Source organism: Callospermophilus lateralis, chromosome 1, assembly GCF_048772815.1.
Source record: "Callospermophilus lateralis isolate mCalLat2 chromosome 1, mCalLat2.hap1, whole genome shotgun sequence".
Lineage (NCBI taxonomy): Eukaryota > Metazoa > Chordata > Mammalia > Rodentia > Sciuridae > Callospermophilus > Callospermophilus lateralis.
In genome coordinates this window covers 126,356,615-126,376,246 of record NC_135305.1, presented here as the reverse complement: position 1 = coordinate 126,376,246, position 19,632 = coordinate 126,356,615, and the positions used below count along the sequence as shown (strand labels likewise).

Sequence of the window (19,632 nt, the reverse complement as noted above, 5' to 3'; positions counted from 1 at the left end):
GGAGTGCACAAACTCTGACTGTAATCTTAGGTATCACTCCTGTCCACCTGTCCCCTCCAGAAAAAAGAAAAATACCCCGAGGGACATAGTAGGTGTCTGTGTGATGTGCAGTTGTGAGAGCAGTGTGTCGAGCCTGGCACACCTCTCCAGGATCAGGCAGTGATGACCACCTCCGGCTCACTGGGATTGTGCTCTTCCAGGAATCATTCTCCTTTGAAGATCTATGTGTGGCCTTTAGCCAAAAGGAATGGCTGTTACTGGGTCCCCATCAGAAAGCCTTGTACAAGGATGTCATGCTGGAGAACTACCACGTCCTGGTGTCACTGGGTAAGAAAAGATTCCTCAGGGACCTCAGAGTATGTCCAATGCATTGCTTTTCTCTTTTTTAATAAAGTTGCTTAATGCTTCTGAATTTTTTAATGATTTTGGACCAGAATTTAGGAAATAAAAGTCTTGGATTATGTTGGCAAGAAAGTATCTGGATCCCACCTTCCCAATAATGAAACCTTAAGTTTGTTGTCAGAAACCTAACTGATGAGTAGTGGTGACAGTGGTGGGTGTCTGCCGTGTGCTGTGCTGCATACTGCACACCCCAGGTGCCTCACAGGAGGGAGTCCACCAGTTTAGGCATTGGAGCAGTCCTGCGTGGTAGGTACCCTTTTTTCCTGAGAAGAAAATTGAGGCAAAGTCCCAGTGACTGAGAGCAAGAAGGCCAAAGAGCCTGGAGTTGAACCCTGTGGTGTGGCTCCAGAGACAGTGCCGAGTGGAGCAGTCAAAGATCCTTAGACCTGTTCACCTCAGGGGCAGCTGTTGTCATGACTCCCAAGAATTGTCTGTTGAGATGAAGACCCCCTGTTAAGCCCTGCTGCTTCCTCAGAGGCCCTGAAGCCCAGGAGCCAGAACCAATCCCTTGGTGATTTCCCCCCAACAGGCTATGAAGTTATGAAGCCAGACGTCATCTTCAAGTTGGAGCAAGGCGAAGAGCCATGGGTGGGAGATGGAGACACTCCACGTTCAGACTCTGCAGGTGAGCGTGAGAGAACCTGGAGGTGGGCGGAAGTAGAAATCCAACCTCAGCGAGTAGTATTGGTCTGGAACCTTTGAAATCTGCTCTTTTCAAAATCCCTATACCTGTGTGGTGATTTGGAGCAGCTAACGACAGCTACTCAGATAAATCCCAGTCAGATGTGGCTTCTTGGTTTGCAGTTTAGGATTAAACGTGTTTTCTTCCTCAGAGTCCTGATGTTATTCCCTGCCTTGGAATCCAGGGCTCATACTTGTTGTGTGATCTGCTCTCCTTTGGTGTGTGTGATCTGTCCTTCTTTCCCCTGTGGTCAAAGATAACCTGCTTGTGCATTCCAGCATTTTAATTTTCCCTTCAATATTGGAGCAGCTTGTGAAGCCCTCTGTTCAGAGTCACTTACTAAAAAATAGAGCCACTACCCATCCCAGACATTGCCTCTTCAAATAGGTCCTGTTTGTGTTTTCTCTGGATTAGACCATGGAGTGTAAGGGGAATCTCTTCCTCCCATTCTTCCTTATTGTTGTCTTTACTTTTATTTATCTTTATATATTTACAGTACTGAGAACTGGAACTAGGGGTGCTGTACCACTGAGCTGTGTTGCCAGCCCTTTTAAATTTTCATTTTTAGACAGGTCTTGCTACTTTGCCCCGGCTGGCCTTGAACTTTCAATTTTCCTGCTTTAGCTATCATTTTTAAATGTTCTGCTCTTTGGGAGATAAATATCTTTTGAAAGTCTTCCCTCCTCAACTCCCACTTAAATTTTTTTTGGTTGGGGGGTACCAGGGATTGCACTTAGGGGCACTCAACACTGAGCCACATCCCCAGCCCTATTTTATTAGAGACAGGGGTCTCACTGAGTTGCTTAGCACCTTGCCAAATTGCTGAGGCTGGCTTTGGACTTTCGATCCTCCTGCCTCCGCCTTCCAAGCCTCTGGGATTACAGGTGTGCGCCACCGCACCCGGTCCTCAACTTCCACCTAAATGTCTCATTGCTGAAGTTCTCAAAATGTTAGATGGATCGGATTCTGAATTTTCATAAGTTACCTTCAATAATACCATTGTGCTTGATTTTGAAAAAGCATACCACACACACTGAACAGTTAAACCTTATTCGTTGTCTTTTGTTTGACATTGGCTTAGGTTCTCCCAAAAGAAGATCCTGAGATGTATATCTGATTGTAAGAATTTACTGGAGAAGGGGTCTCCTCCAGTGCACCAGGAGACTGGGGATATGAGAAGGGAGGGGCAGTGCCAATAAAAGGTGGGCAGTGGAGCTTGGTTCCTCTGAGAGCCCCCAGACACTGTTGCTGTACCTTCACCTTTGTCCCTTGGGGAACTGGGAAGCCTAGCCTTTCCCCTTTACCTCCCACCTCTGGTTCAGGACTGCTGTGACATTGTAAGTCCCCAGAATGTCCATGCCTCTACATGTGGACCATGCTTGCACCTACCCAAGAAAGGCTCCAAGTAGTGGAGAGTGCAAGTGTGTGGGTGGGCACCAGGTCAGGTATTCTCCAGATAATTTGCTGCATACCCTAGCTTTTACCTCTGTATTAAAATAATGCTTGTGGGCATAGACTAAATGGACACTGTGCATTTCATAACTGAAGCAGAGAAACAAAATTACAGGCCTTTGCATCTACACATGCAAAAAAAACAAAAAACAAAAAAACAAAACAAAACAGGAACCAACCAAATAAAAAAATATTACAACACTAGGACCTGGTCTGGGATGGGACCTCAGAAAAGGGTGAGAATTATGTAGGCTGGAGTCCCAGAACATTTCACACAAGACAGCATAGACAGTTCCTGCAGCAAGGACTAAGAATCTGTGGATAGCTAGCAAAGCACAACAGGAAGTTCAGACACAGAGAATAAATGTTGCAAGTCCACAAATACTGAGAAATGTTGAAATGGGGCTGCCATAAATTTGCAGGGAAAGAAGAAAATAGACAAATGAGTAATATGCTGTCACACTGGAGAAGACTTGGAAGAAAACGTTACACCCTTCGGCCAAGTTCAGAGAACACCTGCACTCTCCTCTATCTGGAACCTTTCTTGCACCTTTCTTAGGCAAGCACTCTACCAGTGAGCCACAGCCCCAGCCCTGGAAAGATTGATTTTGTCTCAGGGCCTCAGAATTTCAGTCCATGGTTGGCTGGCTCCATTGCTCTTGAGTCTGATGTGAGGTAGAACATCATGGTGGAAGGTTGTGTCAGAGGAAAGCAGCTCTTCTTATGGCAGTTGGGAAGCAGAGAGATGAGGGTGGGATTGGGGAGAAGGTGAACCATTTCAGGGCATGCCCCCAGAGATCTGCTTCCTCCAACCAGTCCCCACTTTCCAATCATCCACACAGCTGCCAATGGATTAATCCACTGGTGAGGTCAGAACCATCATGATCCCTTACAGCCTCAAAGCCCCACCTCTGAAACTTGCTGCATTGGAGACCATGCTTTCATCACAAGACTTTGGGGGACATTCCAGATGCAAACTCTGATACTTGGTTAAGAAGATGTTGGGCTGGGGTTGTGGCTCAGTGGTAGAGCACTCACCTAGCCTGTGTGAGGCACTGGGTTCAATCCTCAGCACCACTTAAAAATAAATAAATAAATAAATGAAATAAAGTTATTTTGTCCATCTACAACTAAAAAAAAAAAAGTGACATCTGTAGCTGGCTTTTATTTTTTTAATTTTTAAAAAATATTTTTTATTTGTCCAATAAAAGTTTATTTCACTTATCTATTTTTATGTGATACAGGGGGTTGAACCCAGGATCTCACACAAGTGAGGCAAGCACTCTACTGCTGAGCCATAACCCCAGCCCCTTATTTTTTAAACTTTTTGTTCAGCATTTAAACATTGAATGTTTATATTTCATTGCAAGGCAGCGCATAATTAATTGTCAAAATTATTTATGCAAACAGGGATTGCATATAAGTGTCCACAAGACCACCCCATGTTCAGAGTCATAAGAGAGACTCCAGGGCCTATAGCTACTTGGCCTGTAGCTGCCCTGTGGTTGGGGTTTATTTCTGTACCTTAATGAGACTGGATCATAGGAAGAGATCCCAGGCAGAGTCTAAAGGAACCAGTGTACTAGCTTCCCATGACCTCCTTGGGACCACATGGTGCACTCTCCTGCAGAAACATGTAGTAGCAACTGGCGTCCAGTTTGCCTGCCTAGGGAAGCCCATTAGGGCCTCATTGCCCATAGTCTTCTTGGAGTTGGCAGGTATGGCTCTGTCCCCCTGTGTTGACAGGCCCTAGCAGTCTTATCTGCAGGTGTGCAGTCCAGGGGGAGCTGGCAGGTATGGCTCTGTCCCCCTGTGTTGACAGGCCCTAGCAGTCTTATCTGCAGGTGTGCAGTCCAGGGGGAGCTGGCAGGTGCTCATTTCCCCTGTGCTGACATAACCCAGAAATCTATAGGTGTGCAGTCCAGGCATGTGAGTTTTTGCCACGAACAGAATGCTGGGAGCACTCTTCAAGCCTTGGACCGAGGCAGTATCTAAGAGACAACTGTGCAGGCAGGCTTTCTCTGGAGAACACTCACTTTTCTGCATTGAGTACCTGCTGATCTCTTCTGCTTTTCAGGCACCGAACCAGGTGCCCTGGGCTCTGAAGGGGCAGTAAGGATGTATTTCCTTCCCATGATCTCTGCTGCTTTTCTAGCACTAAGACAGGTGCCTTGGGCACAGTAGGGGCAGTGGAAATGTTTCCTCCCCATATAATGCTCATTTTGCAGTGAGAAGATGAAAGAACAGGAGAGCAAATAACCCAAGTAAAATCCAGACCCTGGCATGGCAGTTGTGGAAATTGATTTACATGTCACAATAGAGAATGTATTAGTGTCTTTGGGCTACCACAACAAAATACCACAGAAGCAATGGCCTAAACAACCAGAAGTTTATTTCTTAGGTCAGATGTTATGGTGCATGCCTATAATCCTAGTAATGTGAGAAGCTGAAGCAGGGAGATCAAGGCCAGCCTCAGCAACTTAGAGAGACCCTTTCTCAAAATAAAAAATGAAGGGCAGGAGATGTCACTCAGTGGTTAATTGCCCCTGGGTTCAATCCCCAATACCAAAAAAAAAAAAAAAAAGAAAAAGAAAAAAAGTGAAGGAAGAAGTTTATTTCTCACTTGGAGGAAATCCAAGTCAAGGTGCCAGATCTCTGGTGAGGGCTGTCTTCCTGACTTGCAGACAGCTCCTTTCTGCTGTGTGTGACCTTTCTTCAGTGCATGCTGGTGCAGGGGACAGTGTTCTCTGGTGTCTCTTATAGACACTGATACTATCACTTCAGAGTTCCATTCTCACAGCCTCTTTGACCTTCATCTTTTCCAAATGCAGACTCAGTGGGGGCTTCAGCATATGATTTTTGAGGTAATACAAGTATGCAGTCCAGCACAGAATGATAAATGTGGAGAAGCTGGGTCTGCACATGAGGACCATGAGATGAGCAAGCTGTGTGAAGAACTAGGAGAAAGTGTCCCCAAAGGAATGACAAATAGGAATGTTGTAAGTCAGGAAGGGGCCTAGTGACTTTAAGAAACAGAATGGAAGCCTGTGTGGCTGGAGGTCAGTGTATTGGGAGCTCTAAAGTGACTGGGAGAGGGCAGGGGCCAGTCCTGCCTCTACTTGGAGGCAGTGAATCTTTAAAGAATTTTTTCTTCTCTGATTGTTTCTTTCTCCTTACAGTGCTGGGTTTGGAACCCAGGGCCTCAAGCATACTAGGCAAGAGCTCTGCCTCTGAGTCACCCTCCCCTCCCCCCCCCCCCCGCCCACTCACAGGCATTGAAAAGGAGCTAGGAGTGCTGGGGATGTGGCTTAGTGGTAGGGTGCTTGCCTGGTATATGCAAGGCTCTGAGTTAGTTCCCCAGGACACCCCCCCACACACACACACACACAAGAATTAGGATTGATTTATAATTTTAAATAAAAGTTTAATTATTTGATTTATATTTTTGGAAGTTCAGTCTGACCACAGATTGGAAGATGTAATTAGATAAAAGTGTGATTAGAAGGTGGTAAAACCTGCTGGTGGTGCACACCTGTAATCTCAGTGATTCGAGGCTGAGGCAGGAGATCAGAATTTTGAGGCCAGCCTCAGCAAGTCAGCAAGGCTCTTTCTCAAAATAAAGAAATAAAAAAAGGTCTGGGGGTGTGGCTCCATGGTAAAATGCCTCTGGATTCAATCCCTAGTGCCAAAAAAATTAAAGTTTTCACATTACTGATTGTATTTCACACCCAAATTGACCTCACACAAAAAAGCTTTTATTAAAAAACAGGCCTTTTGAAGAGCACTTGCAGCAATTAGTGTTAAGTGGTTACACCATGAGGATGATGGATATAGAGCTATATAAAATTACTATCCAACTCAGAACATGCTGAGAATGGTAACTCAGGTCTTGGGATGATGTGAGTGAGCTGCTTTGTGGATTTCAAAGCTGTGTGCCTGAGGATTTGAATGAGAGAGGACATGGTTGAAGTGTGGTGCAAGCGAGGGTCTGTTGGTAGTAGTGTGTGAGATGTGTGTGGCAAGTTTAAATCCAACTTCCAGAACATCTGAGAATGGGGAAAATATACAGAATAGTTCTCATCCTCAAGCTTGAAATGGCTGTAGGCAGTTACTTCAATTCATTCATGTGCTTCATATTACTTACCACAGTTTTAGCTCAGTTGTGTTTTTTTTAAAAATACCTTTGTTTTACTTATTTATTTTATGTGGTGCTGAGGATTGAACCCAGTGCCTCATGTGTGCAAGGAAAGCGCTCTACCACTGAGCCATAACTCCAGCCCCAGCTCAGTTGTGTTTTGTATAATCTGTTCTTTGTCTTACCGGCTAACTGTTCTACTATCTTGGCAGTCCCATGATATGCTTTCAGTGGGCACCGAGTGAGGTGGTTCCTGAGAACACTGGATCAGTGCTTCTTCCAGCCTCTTGTCTTTGTTTCTGATTGCTCTTTCTGCATGTTTTTTTTTTTGGTGGTGGTGGGATACTAGAGATTAAACCTAGGGGTGCTTAACCACTGAGCCACACCTATAGCCCCTTTTATTTTTATTTTGAGTTGGGTTCTCATTATGCTTTTTAGGGCCTTGCTAAATTGCTAAGGTTGGCCCCAAATTTATGATTTTCCTACCTCTCCGAGTTATTGGGATTGCAGGCATGCACCACCACTCCTGGATCTTCATGCATTCACATTTTTCTTTGATAAACTCATGTCTGGCAAGAGCCAAAGGTGACTGTAGGTTTGTTCTGTTTTCACTGCTTCCTATATTTTTCAGTACCTAGGGGGTAAGCATTCTACTTTGGGAGTTATTTTATACTCAGAGGCTAAACCTTAAAAACACAGTTGGGCTGGAGATAAAGCTCAGTTGGTAGAGTGCTTGCTTGGCATGCACAGTGCATCCCCAGCACCAAAAATAAATAAATAATAAATAAATAATTTTTTAAAAAAAGGCAGTTAGTACCTCAGCATAGCATTTCTGGTGTTTTATTTAGTTAAGCATAACCAAATGGGTGTTTTGTTTCCTTTGTAGAAGTCTGGCAAGTAGATGGTCACATGAAGTGGCACCAGGATAACCAAGACAAGCTTAAAAATGTGAAAAGAAGTCATGAATGGGATGCATTTGGAAAAAATTTCAGTCCAAGTATGAACGTTGTTCCTTTAAGTAAATCAAATAATGAAGGTGACTTAGATGGATTGATTTTAAGACATCATTTAGATTTGCTTATTCCAAGAGCAGATTATGGAAGAATGGAATCAGATGACTTGAATGTATTTAATAAATTGTTTCTCAATACTGAATCTGAGGAAACTGATTCTTGGTTGAAATACTATGAATGTGATAAATGTGGTAACAATAGCTATAAAAAGTCACAGATTGTCATTTTCCACAGAACTCGGTTAGGAGAGAAACTCTATGAATGCAGTGAATGTAGGAGACGCTTCAGTAAAAAATCCAGTCTCATTAAACATCAGAGCAGACACATAAGGGAGATAGCCTATGGCTGTGGTAAATGTGGCAAAACCTTTCCTCAGAAGGCACAGTTTGTTACACATCACAGAACTCATACCGGAGAAAAACCCTATGATTGTAGCCAGTGTGGGAAAGCTTTCTCCCAAAAGTCACAGCTTACGTCCCATCAGAGGACACATACAGGAGAGAAGCCATATGAGTGTGGCAAATGCGGGAAAGCTTTCTCCCGGAAGTCACATCTCATATCTCATTGGAGGACACACACAGGAGAGAAGCCCTATGGATGCAGCGAATGTGGGAGGGCTTTCAGTGAGAAGTCAAATCTTATTAATCACCAGAGGATTCATACAGGAGAGAAGCCCTTTGGATGCCGGGAGTGTGGGAGAGCCTTCAGCAGGAAGTCGCAGCTGGTTACCCATCACAGGACTCACACAGGAACAAAACCCTATGGGTGTGCTGACTGTAGGAAAGCATTCTTTGAGAAATCAGAACTCATCAGACATCAGACTGTTCACACTGGAGAGAAACCCTATGAGTGCAGTGAATGTAGGAAAGCCTTTAGAGAGAGGTCAAGCCTCATTAATCATCAGAGAACCCATACAGGAGAGAAGCCTCATGGATGCATTCAGTGTGGGAAGGCCTTTTCCCAGAAGTCACACCTCATATCACACCAGATGACACACACAGGAGAGAAACCTTTTGCCTGTAGTAAATGTGGGAAAGCCTTCAGCAGGAAATCCCAGCTTGTTAGACACCAGAGGACTCATACTGGAGAAAAGCCCTATGAGTGCAGTGAATGTGGAAAAGCCTTCAGTGAAAAGTTAAGCCTCACTAATCATCAGAGAATTCATACGGGAGAAAAACCGTATGTGTGCAGTGACTGTGGGAAAGCCTTCTGTCAGAAGTCCCATCTCATTTCACATCAGAGGACACACACAGGAGAGAAACCCTATGAGTGCACAGAATGTGGCAAAGCCTTTGGTGAGAAGTCCAGTCTTGCAACTCATCAGAGAACTCACACAGGAGAGAAGCCATATGAATGTAGGGACTGTGAAAAGGCCTTCTCCCAGAAGTCACAGCTAAATACTCATCAGAGAATCCACACAGGAGAGAAACCCTACAAGTGCAGTCTTTGTACAAGAGCATTCTTTGAGAAATCAGAATTAATTAGACATCAGAGAACTCATACAGGAGAAAAACCTTATGAATGCAGTGAATGCAGAAAAGCCTTCAGGGAGAAGTCAAGTCTCATTAATCACCAGAGAATCCATACAGGAGAGAAACCCTTTGAATGCAGGGAATGTGGCAAAGCCTTCTCTCGGAAGTCACACCTTATCCCACATCAGAGGACACACACAGGTGAGAAGCCCTATGGATGTGGTGAATGTAGGAAAGCCTTCTCTCAGAAGTCACAGCTTGTTAATCATCAGCGAATCCACACGGGAGAGAAGCCTTACCAATGCAATGAGTGTGGGAAAGCCTTCCCACAGAAGTCCCAGCTCATTAATCATCAGAGAACTCACACAGTAAGGATGGCCTAGGTGTGCCCATGATGGGACGTTTTGACAGATCTCACTTTGTTCTACTTCAGAAAATGCAGTTATGGTAATTTTTCAGGTAATATTTGTATCACGTTTTTCATCAGAGTATTCCTTAGGATCAGAACTCTATAAATGAAGCTATATAGGTAGAGCACTCAGCAGGAAGCATGCGAGAATATTTGGACACCAGCCTTCATGGAGCAGAATGATACTACGAACACAGTGAGTAACATATCCTTCCCAACCATGGTCAAGTCTTATGCAGTGGAAAGTTCCAGCAAGGGAAATCCTGTGAATATCAGAAAGCCTTCCAGAGGTCAAATCTCATCAGCTATTAAATATTCCCACAGGAGATGAGGGATAATTCCCAGAATGCAGCAAGTGAGGCAATACTTTTTCAGGAAACAAGAGCTTGTTGTACATAAGAATATGCCGTTAGGAATGAACTTCTATGAAATCACTATCTATGGGACATGTACCCCCAGGATGTTGTACTTTAGAGAGTTCATGTTGTAGATAAGCCTAAGAATTACCTTGGAAATGTGTGACCCTTGAAGTAATGCTGTCATGGAAACCTCACAATTATAGATGTGGGTACCAGCAGTCTAAGTGGGTGAGAGATGTTTCCTTCAAAGTAGGAAGTTTTAAAAATATGTGAATAAATGAATCATTGAAACATCTGAATAGGAGATTTCTTGTATTTATGGCTTATTATCCTCTGTCACATAATGCTTTGTATTTGGGCATTGCAGGTAGCTGTTGCAGGAAGCGTGAAGCATATGTAGCTTATGGTCCCTTTGATGTGTCAAGACACTACATGTCACTGGCTTTTCTGTCTTAATACTGTGAAAAGGGTAATTGATTTAACATGGCTTTTTGCCAGAATCAATAGATTAGGCAATAATAACACATTTCTTTTTTCTTATTGTTTGTTGACATCTACAGAAATTGGTTGTTAATATTGACCTTCTTCTTCAGTAATGTTAACATTTCCAGTGCCCTCAGAGTCTGAGGAACATTTTATATAAAATCTTGTATATGCAGAGGCAGGAACCAAGAGTAGCACAGTGATACAAGATACTGACTGAAGAAGGGGTGGTGAGCTGCAGTCCTCTGCTGCAGACTCTGAGGGACACAAGGCCTCAGGTTGTTCCTCCTGCCTGTGTTCCCAGGCTGCGAGACCCAGGCACAGCTTGCCTCCGAACTGCTGTGATGAAATACAGCTGCTCTGTGTTGCTGCTGTTCTGGGTGTTGTTAAAAAAAATTAGTTGTGGAAACCAATTATTTAAGAGTGACAATTCACTGTTAAGTAAAATACAATGAATTTTGTGGTGAAATACTCTGTGAACATTCAGGGAAGCTGCTTCTGCCTTCCTGCACATTTCTGTGACTACTGGACAATTATTAGGAAACAAGATTTCTGTAATTTCTTCATTTGACATATTTGTGTTTCACCTTCTTTCAACAGCTCCATGACTCCTGGGAGAAATTACTATTTTAAATTTCATTTCCTTTAAAATGCAGGAAACATCCCTTAGCTAAATTAGAATTTTATAGTTCATTCTCTCTGTAATGTTCAGAAATGTCTAAAATCAAGCTTTTGGGCTTGATTTCAAACTTCAGAAAATTGAGATTTTTCTTACACAGAAATTGCTTTTAAAAAACTTATTTATTTTGTTTATTTTTATGAGGTGCTGAGGCTCGAACCCAGTGCCTCACATGTGTGAAGCAAGTGTTCTACCACTGAGCTACAACCCTAGCCCCCGCTTGTTTTTTAAATTTTTTTTAATTTTAGTCTTCAATGGATCTTTATTTTATTTGTGTATATGTGGTCTGAAAATCAAACCCAGTTTCTCATAATTCTAGGCAAGCAAGCTACCACTAAACCACAGCTCCAGCACCCAAAATTGTCTTATTAGTATGGTTTATGTAATTTCTATTCTAATCATATTCTTTCTTTAATTAATTTTGCAACATGGTTGGGAAGTTAAGACATTAGATAAATGTGATTCAATTTCTAAACCAATATAACAGAATTTCAATGTCCAAATTGTCCCCACTCTTTTTTCATAGTAATTTTTTTGTGGTGCTAGGGATTGAACCTAGGGCCTTGGGCACACCAGGCAGGTGCTCTCCCATTCAGCTATACCCTCAGCCCCTCCCCTCTCATAGTGATTTTTTTTGTGTGTGTGTGCCAGGGATTGTATCCAAGGGTGCTTTACCACTGAGCCACATCCCTAGCCCTTTTTATTTTTTATTTAGAGACAGGGCCTCACTAAGTTGCTGAGACTGGCCTTGAACTTGCAATCCTCTTGCCTCTGCCTCCTGAGCCACTAGGATTACAGGCAGGTACCAGTATGCCTGGATCATAGTAAATTTTTTTAAACAATTTTTATTTAACTTTTAATTAATTAATTAATTAATTGTTTGTGGTGCTGAGGATTGAACCCAGGGCCTTGTGCATGCGAATCGAGCGCTCTACCGCTGAACCACAACATCAGCCCCTCATAGTAATTTTTAAACATCTAACTTCCTGATTCATTATTCTTCCTCCAGTTTATTGTGTGCCTATTTTCTCTAATGCTTGAAAGTTATTTTGCCCGGCAAAGGAAACAAACCTTTGTAAATGAACAAACAATAACAGAATGATGTTCGGCTTTGTGATTTTTCCACTTTTCCCTTCCATTTCTCATGGTGTCTCTTTCCTAGTCATACAAATTGGTTCATTAGGTCTAGTACTGAGTCAGCAATCTTTTCCAAATTTGCTTGCTCCACTTTTAGGTTATTCCACTAACTATTAAGCAGTTAAACCTAATACTGTCTTCAATGGGTAGTGGAACTTCAGCACTAGCCTGCTGATTGATTGTCCGAGAACAACCCTCAGCTTTTTGAGAGTCAGGCTCTAGTCACAGGGAGGTTCAGTGCTGACTCAGAGACCTAGTCCACAGAGGACCTGGTGTGCACCCAGTTGCTTTGTGAAGCCTCTTTGGAACTTTCTGATTCTGCCACGTCCCTGGGGGGGAGCTCTGATTCTGGAATTAGATATTTTTAGTGTATGTTTTAAATGCCTTAACTACAAAAAACATCTTTCTACACTTCCCTCATTGATTTCCTATCATAAATCCCACATCACGAAGGAAGTTTTGGGGTTGGGATTGTGGCTCAGTGACAGAGTGCTTGTCTAGCACATGGAGACATTGGGTTTGATCATCAGCAACACATAAAAATAAATAAATAAAACAAAGGTATTTTTTAAAAGGAAATTTTGTTGGGCATGATTGTACATGCCTATAATTCAGCTACTTGGGAGGATGCAGCAGGAAAATTGAAAATTTGAGGCCAGCCTCAGAAACTTTGCTAGACCCTGTCTCAGAAAGCACTAGGGATCTAGGGATGTAGCTTATTGATAAACTACTCCTGGGTTCTATCCCTAGGACAAAATAATAATGATGTTAAACTGATTTTACTTGTGATTTCATAGAGCATATTAAGCAATACTGAGGGAGAATACTTAATATGGGATAGCATTCCTTGTTATCCTATTTGGCCACCAGTTTCTTCCACAGATCTCGAATTGTATGAAGTTCTACAAAAGATGATTTATACTGTACTCTTTTTGCTAAGGAACGGGGCTTTTTGGAGGTTCAGTTTGTGTATTTTGAAACCTATCCTAGGTATGCCCTCTGTTTGGCATTTTTTTTTTTTTTAGGTGGACTCTGCCACAGTTATCTGTGGATCCCCCCATAGGTTCCTGATGTTGATTTGAAGAATGCTACCTGTAGAAACCTGAGATGAATACCATATATAATTTATCTAGCAAAGCCTTTATTATAAACAACAGAGTATAGACCTCTAGGCCTTTGGGATGTACCCTTGAGACTTCCTCAGTCATTTGGTTGTTTGTCTGGCAGTATGCATCCAGGTTGTCAATCTCAGTGGGCCTGCCTGTCTACTTATTTGCTTAGGGTACCAGCAACCTTTCAGATGCTTAGCACCTGAGAATACTGTTCTGAGTGCTCGTTAATTATCCAGGGCCCTTGAAGCTTCAGGCACACTCTCTGCACCTTGCCCCCGTTCTTTTTAGTTCATTTTCTTCACTTCTTACATGTAGTGGTCATTTTAATGCAAATTTGCTAACACATTTTTATGTTGAAATATTGTGACCCACTGTGGACTCTTCATTGAAATATACCAGGACTTTTATACAAACCCATGCCAATATATTTTTAAATTATTTTTTGAACATAATTTTTTTCTCCTATGCAATATTTTCTGGTTTCTTTGAACTATTGGCAGTTCCTAGAGGTTTCTGTACTCTCTGATCTTTGTTTTTTTGGGGGGTGGATTTTTTTTTTTTCCAAATCTATTGCAGCTAAATGCTGTGGTTCTTTGTTAATGGTTATCCAATATTTGATGCATGTGGTTATGAACCTGTCCATGTATTTCTCACTGTGACAATGTAATCATTGTATGTTTTATCTTTTCCATTAGAAGGCTTCTGGAAAGCGTGACTCTTGTCTCTAGTTGCTGGAGTTATAATATTTAATGTTGGCTGTTTTCTGTTCCATGGAGAAATGTGGTCTGCAGTAGAGAAGATGAAGCTATCGTGGAAGCAAGGTCCAGAAAAGGCCTGGTACCTGCTTCTCCTTGTCTTGATGTCCAGATTTACTCTGCCCTTTCCATGCTTCAATTGTTGGGATAATCCAGATATCCTAATAAAGCCTCTTGTTTGCTTTGCTGGTTCATGTTGTGTTTGTTACTTACAACCCAAATATCCTTACTAACACGAAGCCAGGCTGTCATAAAGTGGGTTCTTAGGAGGCAGGCACTGAGAAGTTTGAGGTACAAGGTGTTTCCTGAGGTTAGCAGCTGCCGAATTGTGGGAGAATAAGAAAGGATTAAATAAAGGAAAATGTCAAACTGGACTTTCGGTTGTCCCAAGCCAATGGCGCCCAGAGCAGATATTGTTTGCTGGAATGTCTTGGTGGGCCATGATGGCCAGGCCTGGCTCAGCTGTGAGAGGCAGGCTAGGGGCCCTCAGGAGACCTGGACAAGTTGATAGCCAGGTTGTCTGCTGACTGCTCCCTCTGCCAATGGACAGCATGTTCTTCCTTGAGGAGGATCTGGACGATGCATCTGGGACTGCATTTTGCTCTTCCCCTGCTTAGACACTGTCTTAAGTTACCTCTGGAAGTCGCTGCTCTAGGGTTTCAGTGGGGCTCTGGGACACCGAGGAAGGTGAGTAGGACAGCCACAGCTCCTCTGGCTGTGTTTGCTCCCTGGTAGTCCCTTTATTACGGCCTCTGGCATGTCCCAGGACCTCATCCCCACAGGGTCTGAGCCCTCATCACCATGCCCTTCCCTGATCCAAGCTGCTGTCTCTGGCCATTACTGTAGTAGTTTGGCCTGGAAGCCCCAAGAGGCGCCTAGAGGGTCCTGAGTTCCCCTCCTGTGGTCTGCTCTGTTGTGTGATGGCAGCTGAACCTCTTGGTAGTCAGTGCCAAGCAGCCCTGCAGAACCCCACTCTCCTGGCCTGCTGGTCCTGGCCACAGGGAGCACAGACTTCCCACAGGGCATCTGTGGTTGATGGCTTAGAACACATTCTCTGACCTGTGGTGTAAAGGAGTCAGGAACTCTAGACCCACAGAGCCCAGAGGTGTCACATGAGGCACAAGGTTCCCCATGGGGTCTTTGGTCACAGAGGCAGGTGTTCTGCTCTCAGCCAGGTGTTTGGGCCCTGCACATTCTCTCTGGGTATGCGGAACCATGCTAAGGTCTTTGGCCTGCCTGGTTGCTGCAGGCACACCTCCAGCAGAGCTCTTCAGAGTACAGCACCACTGTGAGGGTGCTGGGTCCAGAGGATCCTTGCGTCCTGAGCATAGTCTTGCATTTCCTTTGCTTCAAAGTGGGTCCCCCTCATCTGATGCACTGTTATTTGGGTCCCCAAATGGCATAGCACACTAAGTCTTTGCAATTGTTCTGGCTGAGGCCAGATGTTCATCGAATTAAAAACTTCCCTTGAATCTGCCCTATAAGAACAAACCACTGGGTTTTCTTAACCCAAATGGCCAACCTGAGGCCAGTTTTTACTGATATCCTTCAGGAACCGTACCTCCAGGGGCACAGCTGTGGCCTCTGGTGAAGGTTTACTGCCGACAGTGGCTGAAACAGCCATGGAAACGGGACTTCAGTGTTGCAGTAATTCATATGCAGGTCAGCATGGGAAAAGAAAGAAGAAGCAGAGCAAGCAAGGCAGCAGCAGAAAAAAAAAGTTCTTTATTGTGTAGAAGCAATCTTTTTATAGTATTGTGAACAAAGAAGGCAGCCTTCCAACATCAATAAATCAGGTCTTTCAGCTAATTAAACATAACATACAGAAGTTTTACTTTCTAATCAGAAGTGACCCACTTCTCATGGCTAATCTATTCTTGGCCTGGAGTATGTTGAGCTCTGCTCTTTGTTAAGAACAGATAATAAGTTTTTTTCTCAGCGCCCTCCTGGCCCACTTGGCAGAACATCCCGTTTGCAGGCAAGTCCTCCCAAGGACAGCAGACACCTCGTTTTCAAGCATGTCCACTGTTACCTATCTATACCTTGACAGAATATCCTGTTTGCAGGTAGACTCCATCAAGACAGTAATAGTAACGCAGTTATATCTGATTCTCTACACTTGGGTGTTGGCCCAACACAAAAGCCCTATCTTTGCCCCACAGCTGCCTGTTCATGTGCCAGCTGGGCCAGCGCTATTGTGGCAGCCCCTAGCCAGATCTGGTTGCTCTCATGACTGTCTGGAGCCTCTTCCATGACGTTCTCTGATTAGTATCTATGGGCAACATGAAGATCTCCATGCATGCCCACCTACACGGTCTGTTTTTACTGCAGTCCTGGTCCAACTTTCCCCTTCCAGGCCCTGTCCAGCCAGCTGGACCATGCACCAGGTCCCTGTGTCTGCAGGCCTTGGGCCACTTTCCACAGGTGGTTAGCTTCGTGCATCTGTAGCAGAGTGGCTTCCCTTTGTGACTGTCAAGTTGCCCTTAAGTGAGTTGCCTTGCTTCCACGCAGAACTGAGGCTCTCCTGTCTGACGGTTTGCACGGGGCAATAGGTGGCCATCGGCAGTGGAAATAAGTGCATCTATAGATGTGGGGGTTACAGCCCTCAGGGAGGCATCCCTTTGGGTAATGGCTGCACCTGTCCACATTGATGCCGCAGTCTTGGTGTGACTCAGCCCTTTGTGGACAGTGTGACCACATCGCTTGATGGATTGCAATGGGGTGTTCCATCTCTCAGGTCCTGATGACACACCAGGAGCTGTTTCTCAGGAGCACATGTGCAATGATTTTAATGTGGCCACCCCCACCCAAACTTATGCTGTATCTTGGTCCCCAGTGCGGTGGTGTTGGGGCTTCAAATTTGTTTTTTATTTTTTAATACTGGGGATTGAACTGAGGGGCACTTTACTGATGCACGTTTTTGCTTAGCTGCATAGCCAACTCTATTTTTTATTTTTGAGACAGGATCTCCCTGAGTTGCTGAAGGTCTCCCTAAGTTGCTGAGGTTGGCCTTGCATTTGCTGTCTTCCTATCTAAGCCTCCCTAGTCACTGGGATCACAGGCCTGTGCCACTGTGCCTGGCTAAGGAAGACTCATGCTCCTCGAGGGAGCAGGTTCTTGCTCTCTTGGGACTGGGTGACTGTACTGGTGAGACTGTGGTGTTATGAAGTGAATCTGGCACCTTTTCCCCTTTCTCTCTCTGTGTCCCGCTGTCTCTCTCTGATGCTTCTTTCCAGTACTTGCATGAGGCCCTTGACAGATGCATCTACCTCATCTTGAGCTTCCCAGCCTCCTGAACTGGTGTAGAGAATCAGATGTGACTGCGTTACTATTACTGTCCTTGATGGAGTTTGCCTGCAAACAGGATATTCTGTCGAGACATAGAAAGGCAACAGCGGACATGCTTGAGAACGAGCCATCTACTGTCCTTGGGAGGGCCTGCTCGCAAACGAGGAGCTCCTTCAAGGTTTAGATAAAGTTACAGCGGACATGCTTGAAAATGAGATGTTTGCTGTCCTTGGGAGGGCCTGCTCGCAAACGAGAGGCTCCTTCAAGGTTTAGATAGGTAACAACAGACATGCTTGAAAACGAGGTGTCTGCTGTCCTTGGGAGAACTTGCCTGCAAACGGGATGTTCTGCCAAGTGGGCTTGGAGGGCGCTGAGAAAATTTTTTTATCTGTTCTAACAAAGAGCAGAGCTCAGCATACTCCAGGCCGAGAGTAGATTAGCCATGAGAAGCGGGTCACTTCTGATTAGAAAGTAAAACTTCTGTGTGCTATGTTTAATTAGTTGAAAGACCTGATTTATTGATGTTGGAAGGCTGCCTTCTTTGTTCACAATACTATAAAAAGATTGCTTGTATACAATAAAGGACTTTTTTTCTGCTGCTGCTTCGCTTGCTATGCTTCTTCTTCTTTCTTTTCCCATGCTGACCTGCAAGTGAATTACTGCAACAAACTGGGAATTATATGAACCTTTTTAAAAATAATTACCATGGTCTTAGGTATTGTTATAGCAGAAGAAAACAGACTAAAACGATAAAATTGTCTACCACCAGATGGTTTTCCTACAGAGCAGCTGAGATGGGCCTGTGGTTCTCCCCTGGGGTCTATCACAAACTCTGTGTGGCATCTTTCCCTGTTATTGACACTTTGAGCTCCATAGGGTGTGCTAGATTGCATGCCCAAGCATCAGGGCTGCTTTTATTGGTTGACCTTCTGGAGAGCTCTTTGCTCTACCCCCCATGCTAGAAGCTACTTAATGTAATGTACTCAAGTTCCGTTCATTTTTCTCCAAATGACATAATTTCATTCTTCTTTATGGCTGGAAAAAAAATTCCATTGTGTGTATGTACCACATTTTCTTTATCCATTCTTCTGTTGATGGACATCTAGATTGGTTCCATAGTTTGGCTACTGTGAATCATGTTACAATAAACATGGGTATGCACATATCACTGTAGTACAATGACTTTAACTGAAAATAATTTCTAGCCAGGCGCAGTGGCCCATGCCTATAATCCCAGTGGCTTGGAAGGCTGAAACGGAGGATTGTGAGTTCAAAGTCATGGTCAGCAAAAGTGAGGCTCTAAGCAACTCCGTGATACCCTGTCTCTAAATAAAATATCAAACAGGGCTGGGGATGTGGCTCAGTGGCTGAGTGCCCCTGAGTTAAATCCCGAATACCAAACCAAACAAAACAAAACACCAAAACAACAACAACAGTAACAACAAAAAACCCCAAAAGTAATTTCTAAATACTGGGTAGAGGACATTCAGGTGAAAAGATTGCTGAACGAAGGATTCTTTTAAGATCAGTTCACTGTTCTCTGGGCCTAGTGGGCATCTGGAGGAGATGTCATTACATATTGGAAGGTCCTCATGCGTCCTCCTCTATCAGACATGGCAGCATCCCAGGGGTTCAGTGAGTCCAGAGCGCTAGTATCTGCACCTCTTAAAGTGCAGGCAGGACAGGTAAGGACAGGCGGGAGCAGGGGCGCCCCTCAGGCGGCTGCTGCCTCACATATTTCCCAAGTCTTTAGGGAGCATCTTTCAGCAGCTCTGTAGGGGCAGGCCAGACTGTTACTGCTGTAACAGTCACAAGGCTCTGGTTTCCTGTCGGCCGGCAGGCTGGGGGCTGCGGTAGGACCTCAGGGAGGTGGTCTTCTGGGCTCTGGTTTCCTGTTGGAGTCCAGGGCGGGCTGGCAGTTGTGTAGGGACACAGGGAGTGTGGTCCCTTGGGGTCGGTTTTCAGTCTTAGGAGTTACTGTCCGGGTTTGTAGAAGGTCATCGGGGAGACTTATTTTCTGGTCCTTGGTTTTGTGGCTGGTACCGGGGCCTCCTGGGAGTTGTAGTAGAGCCGGGTCCTCTGGGCTCCAGTTTCCTGGTAGGGTCCCGGGGTATGCTGGGAGTTGTAGTACAGCCGGGTCCTCTGGGCTCCAGTTTCCTGGTAGGGTCCCGGGGCATGCTGGGAATTGTAGTAGAGCCTATAGGAGGCAAGTTCTCTGGGCTCCGGTTTCCTGGTAGGGTCCCTGGGCATGCTG

The 19,632-nt window shown here is 44.4% G+C and overlaps 1 protein-coding gene across 2 annotated transcripts in view; it reads left to right on the top strand.

The window, feature by feature from the left end:
• The window catches only part of Znf84 (zinc finger protein 84), a 30,833-nt gene extending 16,559 nt beyond the window's left edge, over positions 1-14,274 (top strand). For both annotated transcript variants that reach the window (XM_076838271.2, XM_076838281.2), the window contains exons 4-6: positions 201-327; positions 932-1,027; positions 7,558-14,274. In XM_076838271.2, coding sequence (XP_076694386.1) covers positions 201-327; positions 932-1,027; positions 7,558-9,539 — 2,205 coding nt within the window. In that variant the 3' untranslated portion in view covers positions 9,540-14,274. The remainder of the gene's footprint in view (positions 1-200; positions 328-931; positions 1,028-7,557) is intronic.
• Positions 14,275-19,632: the final 5,358 nt, after the last annotated feature.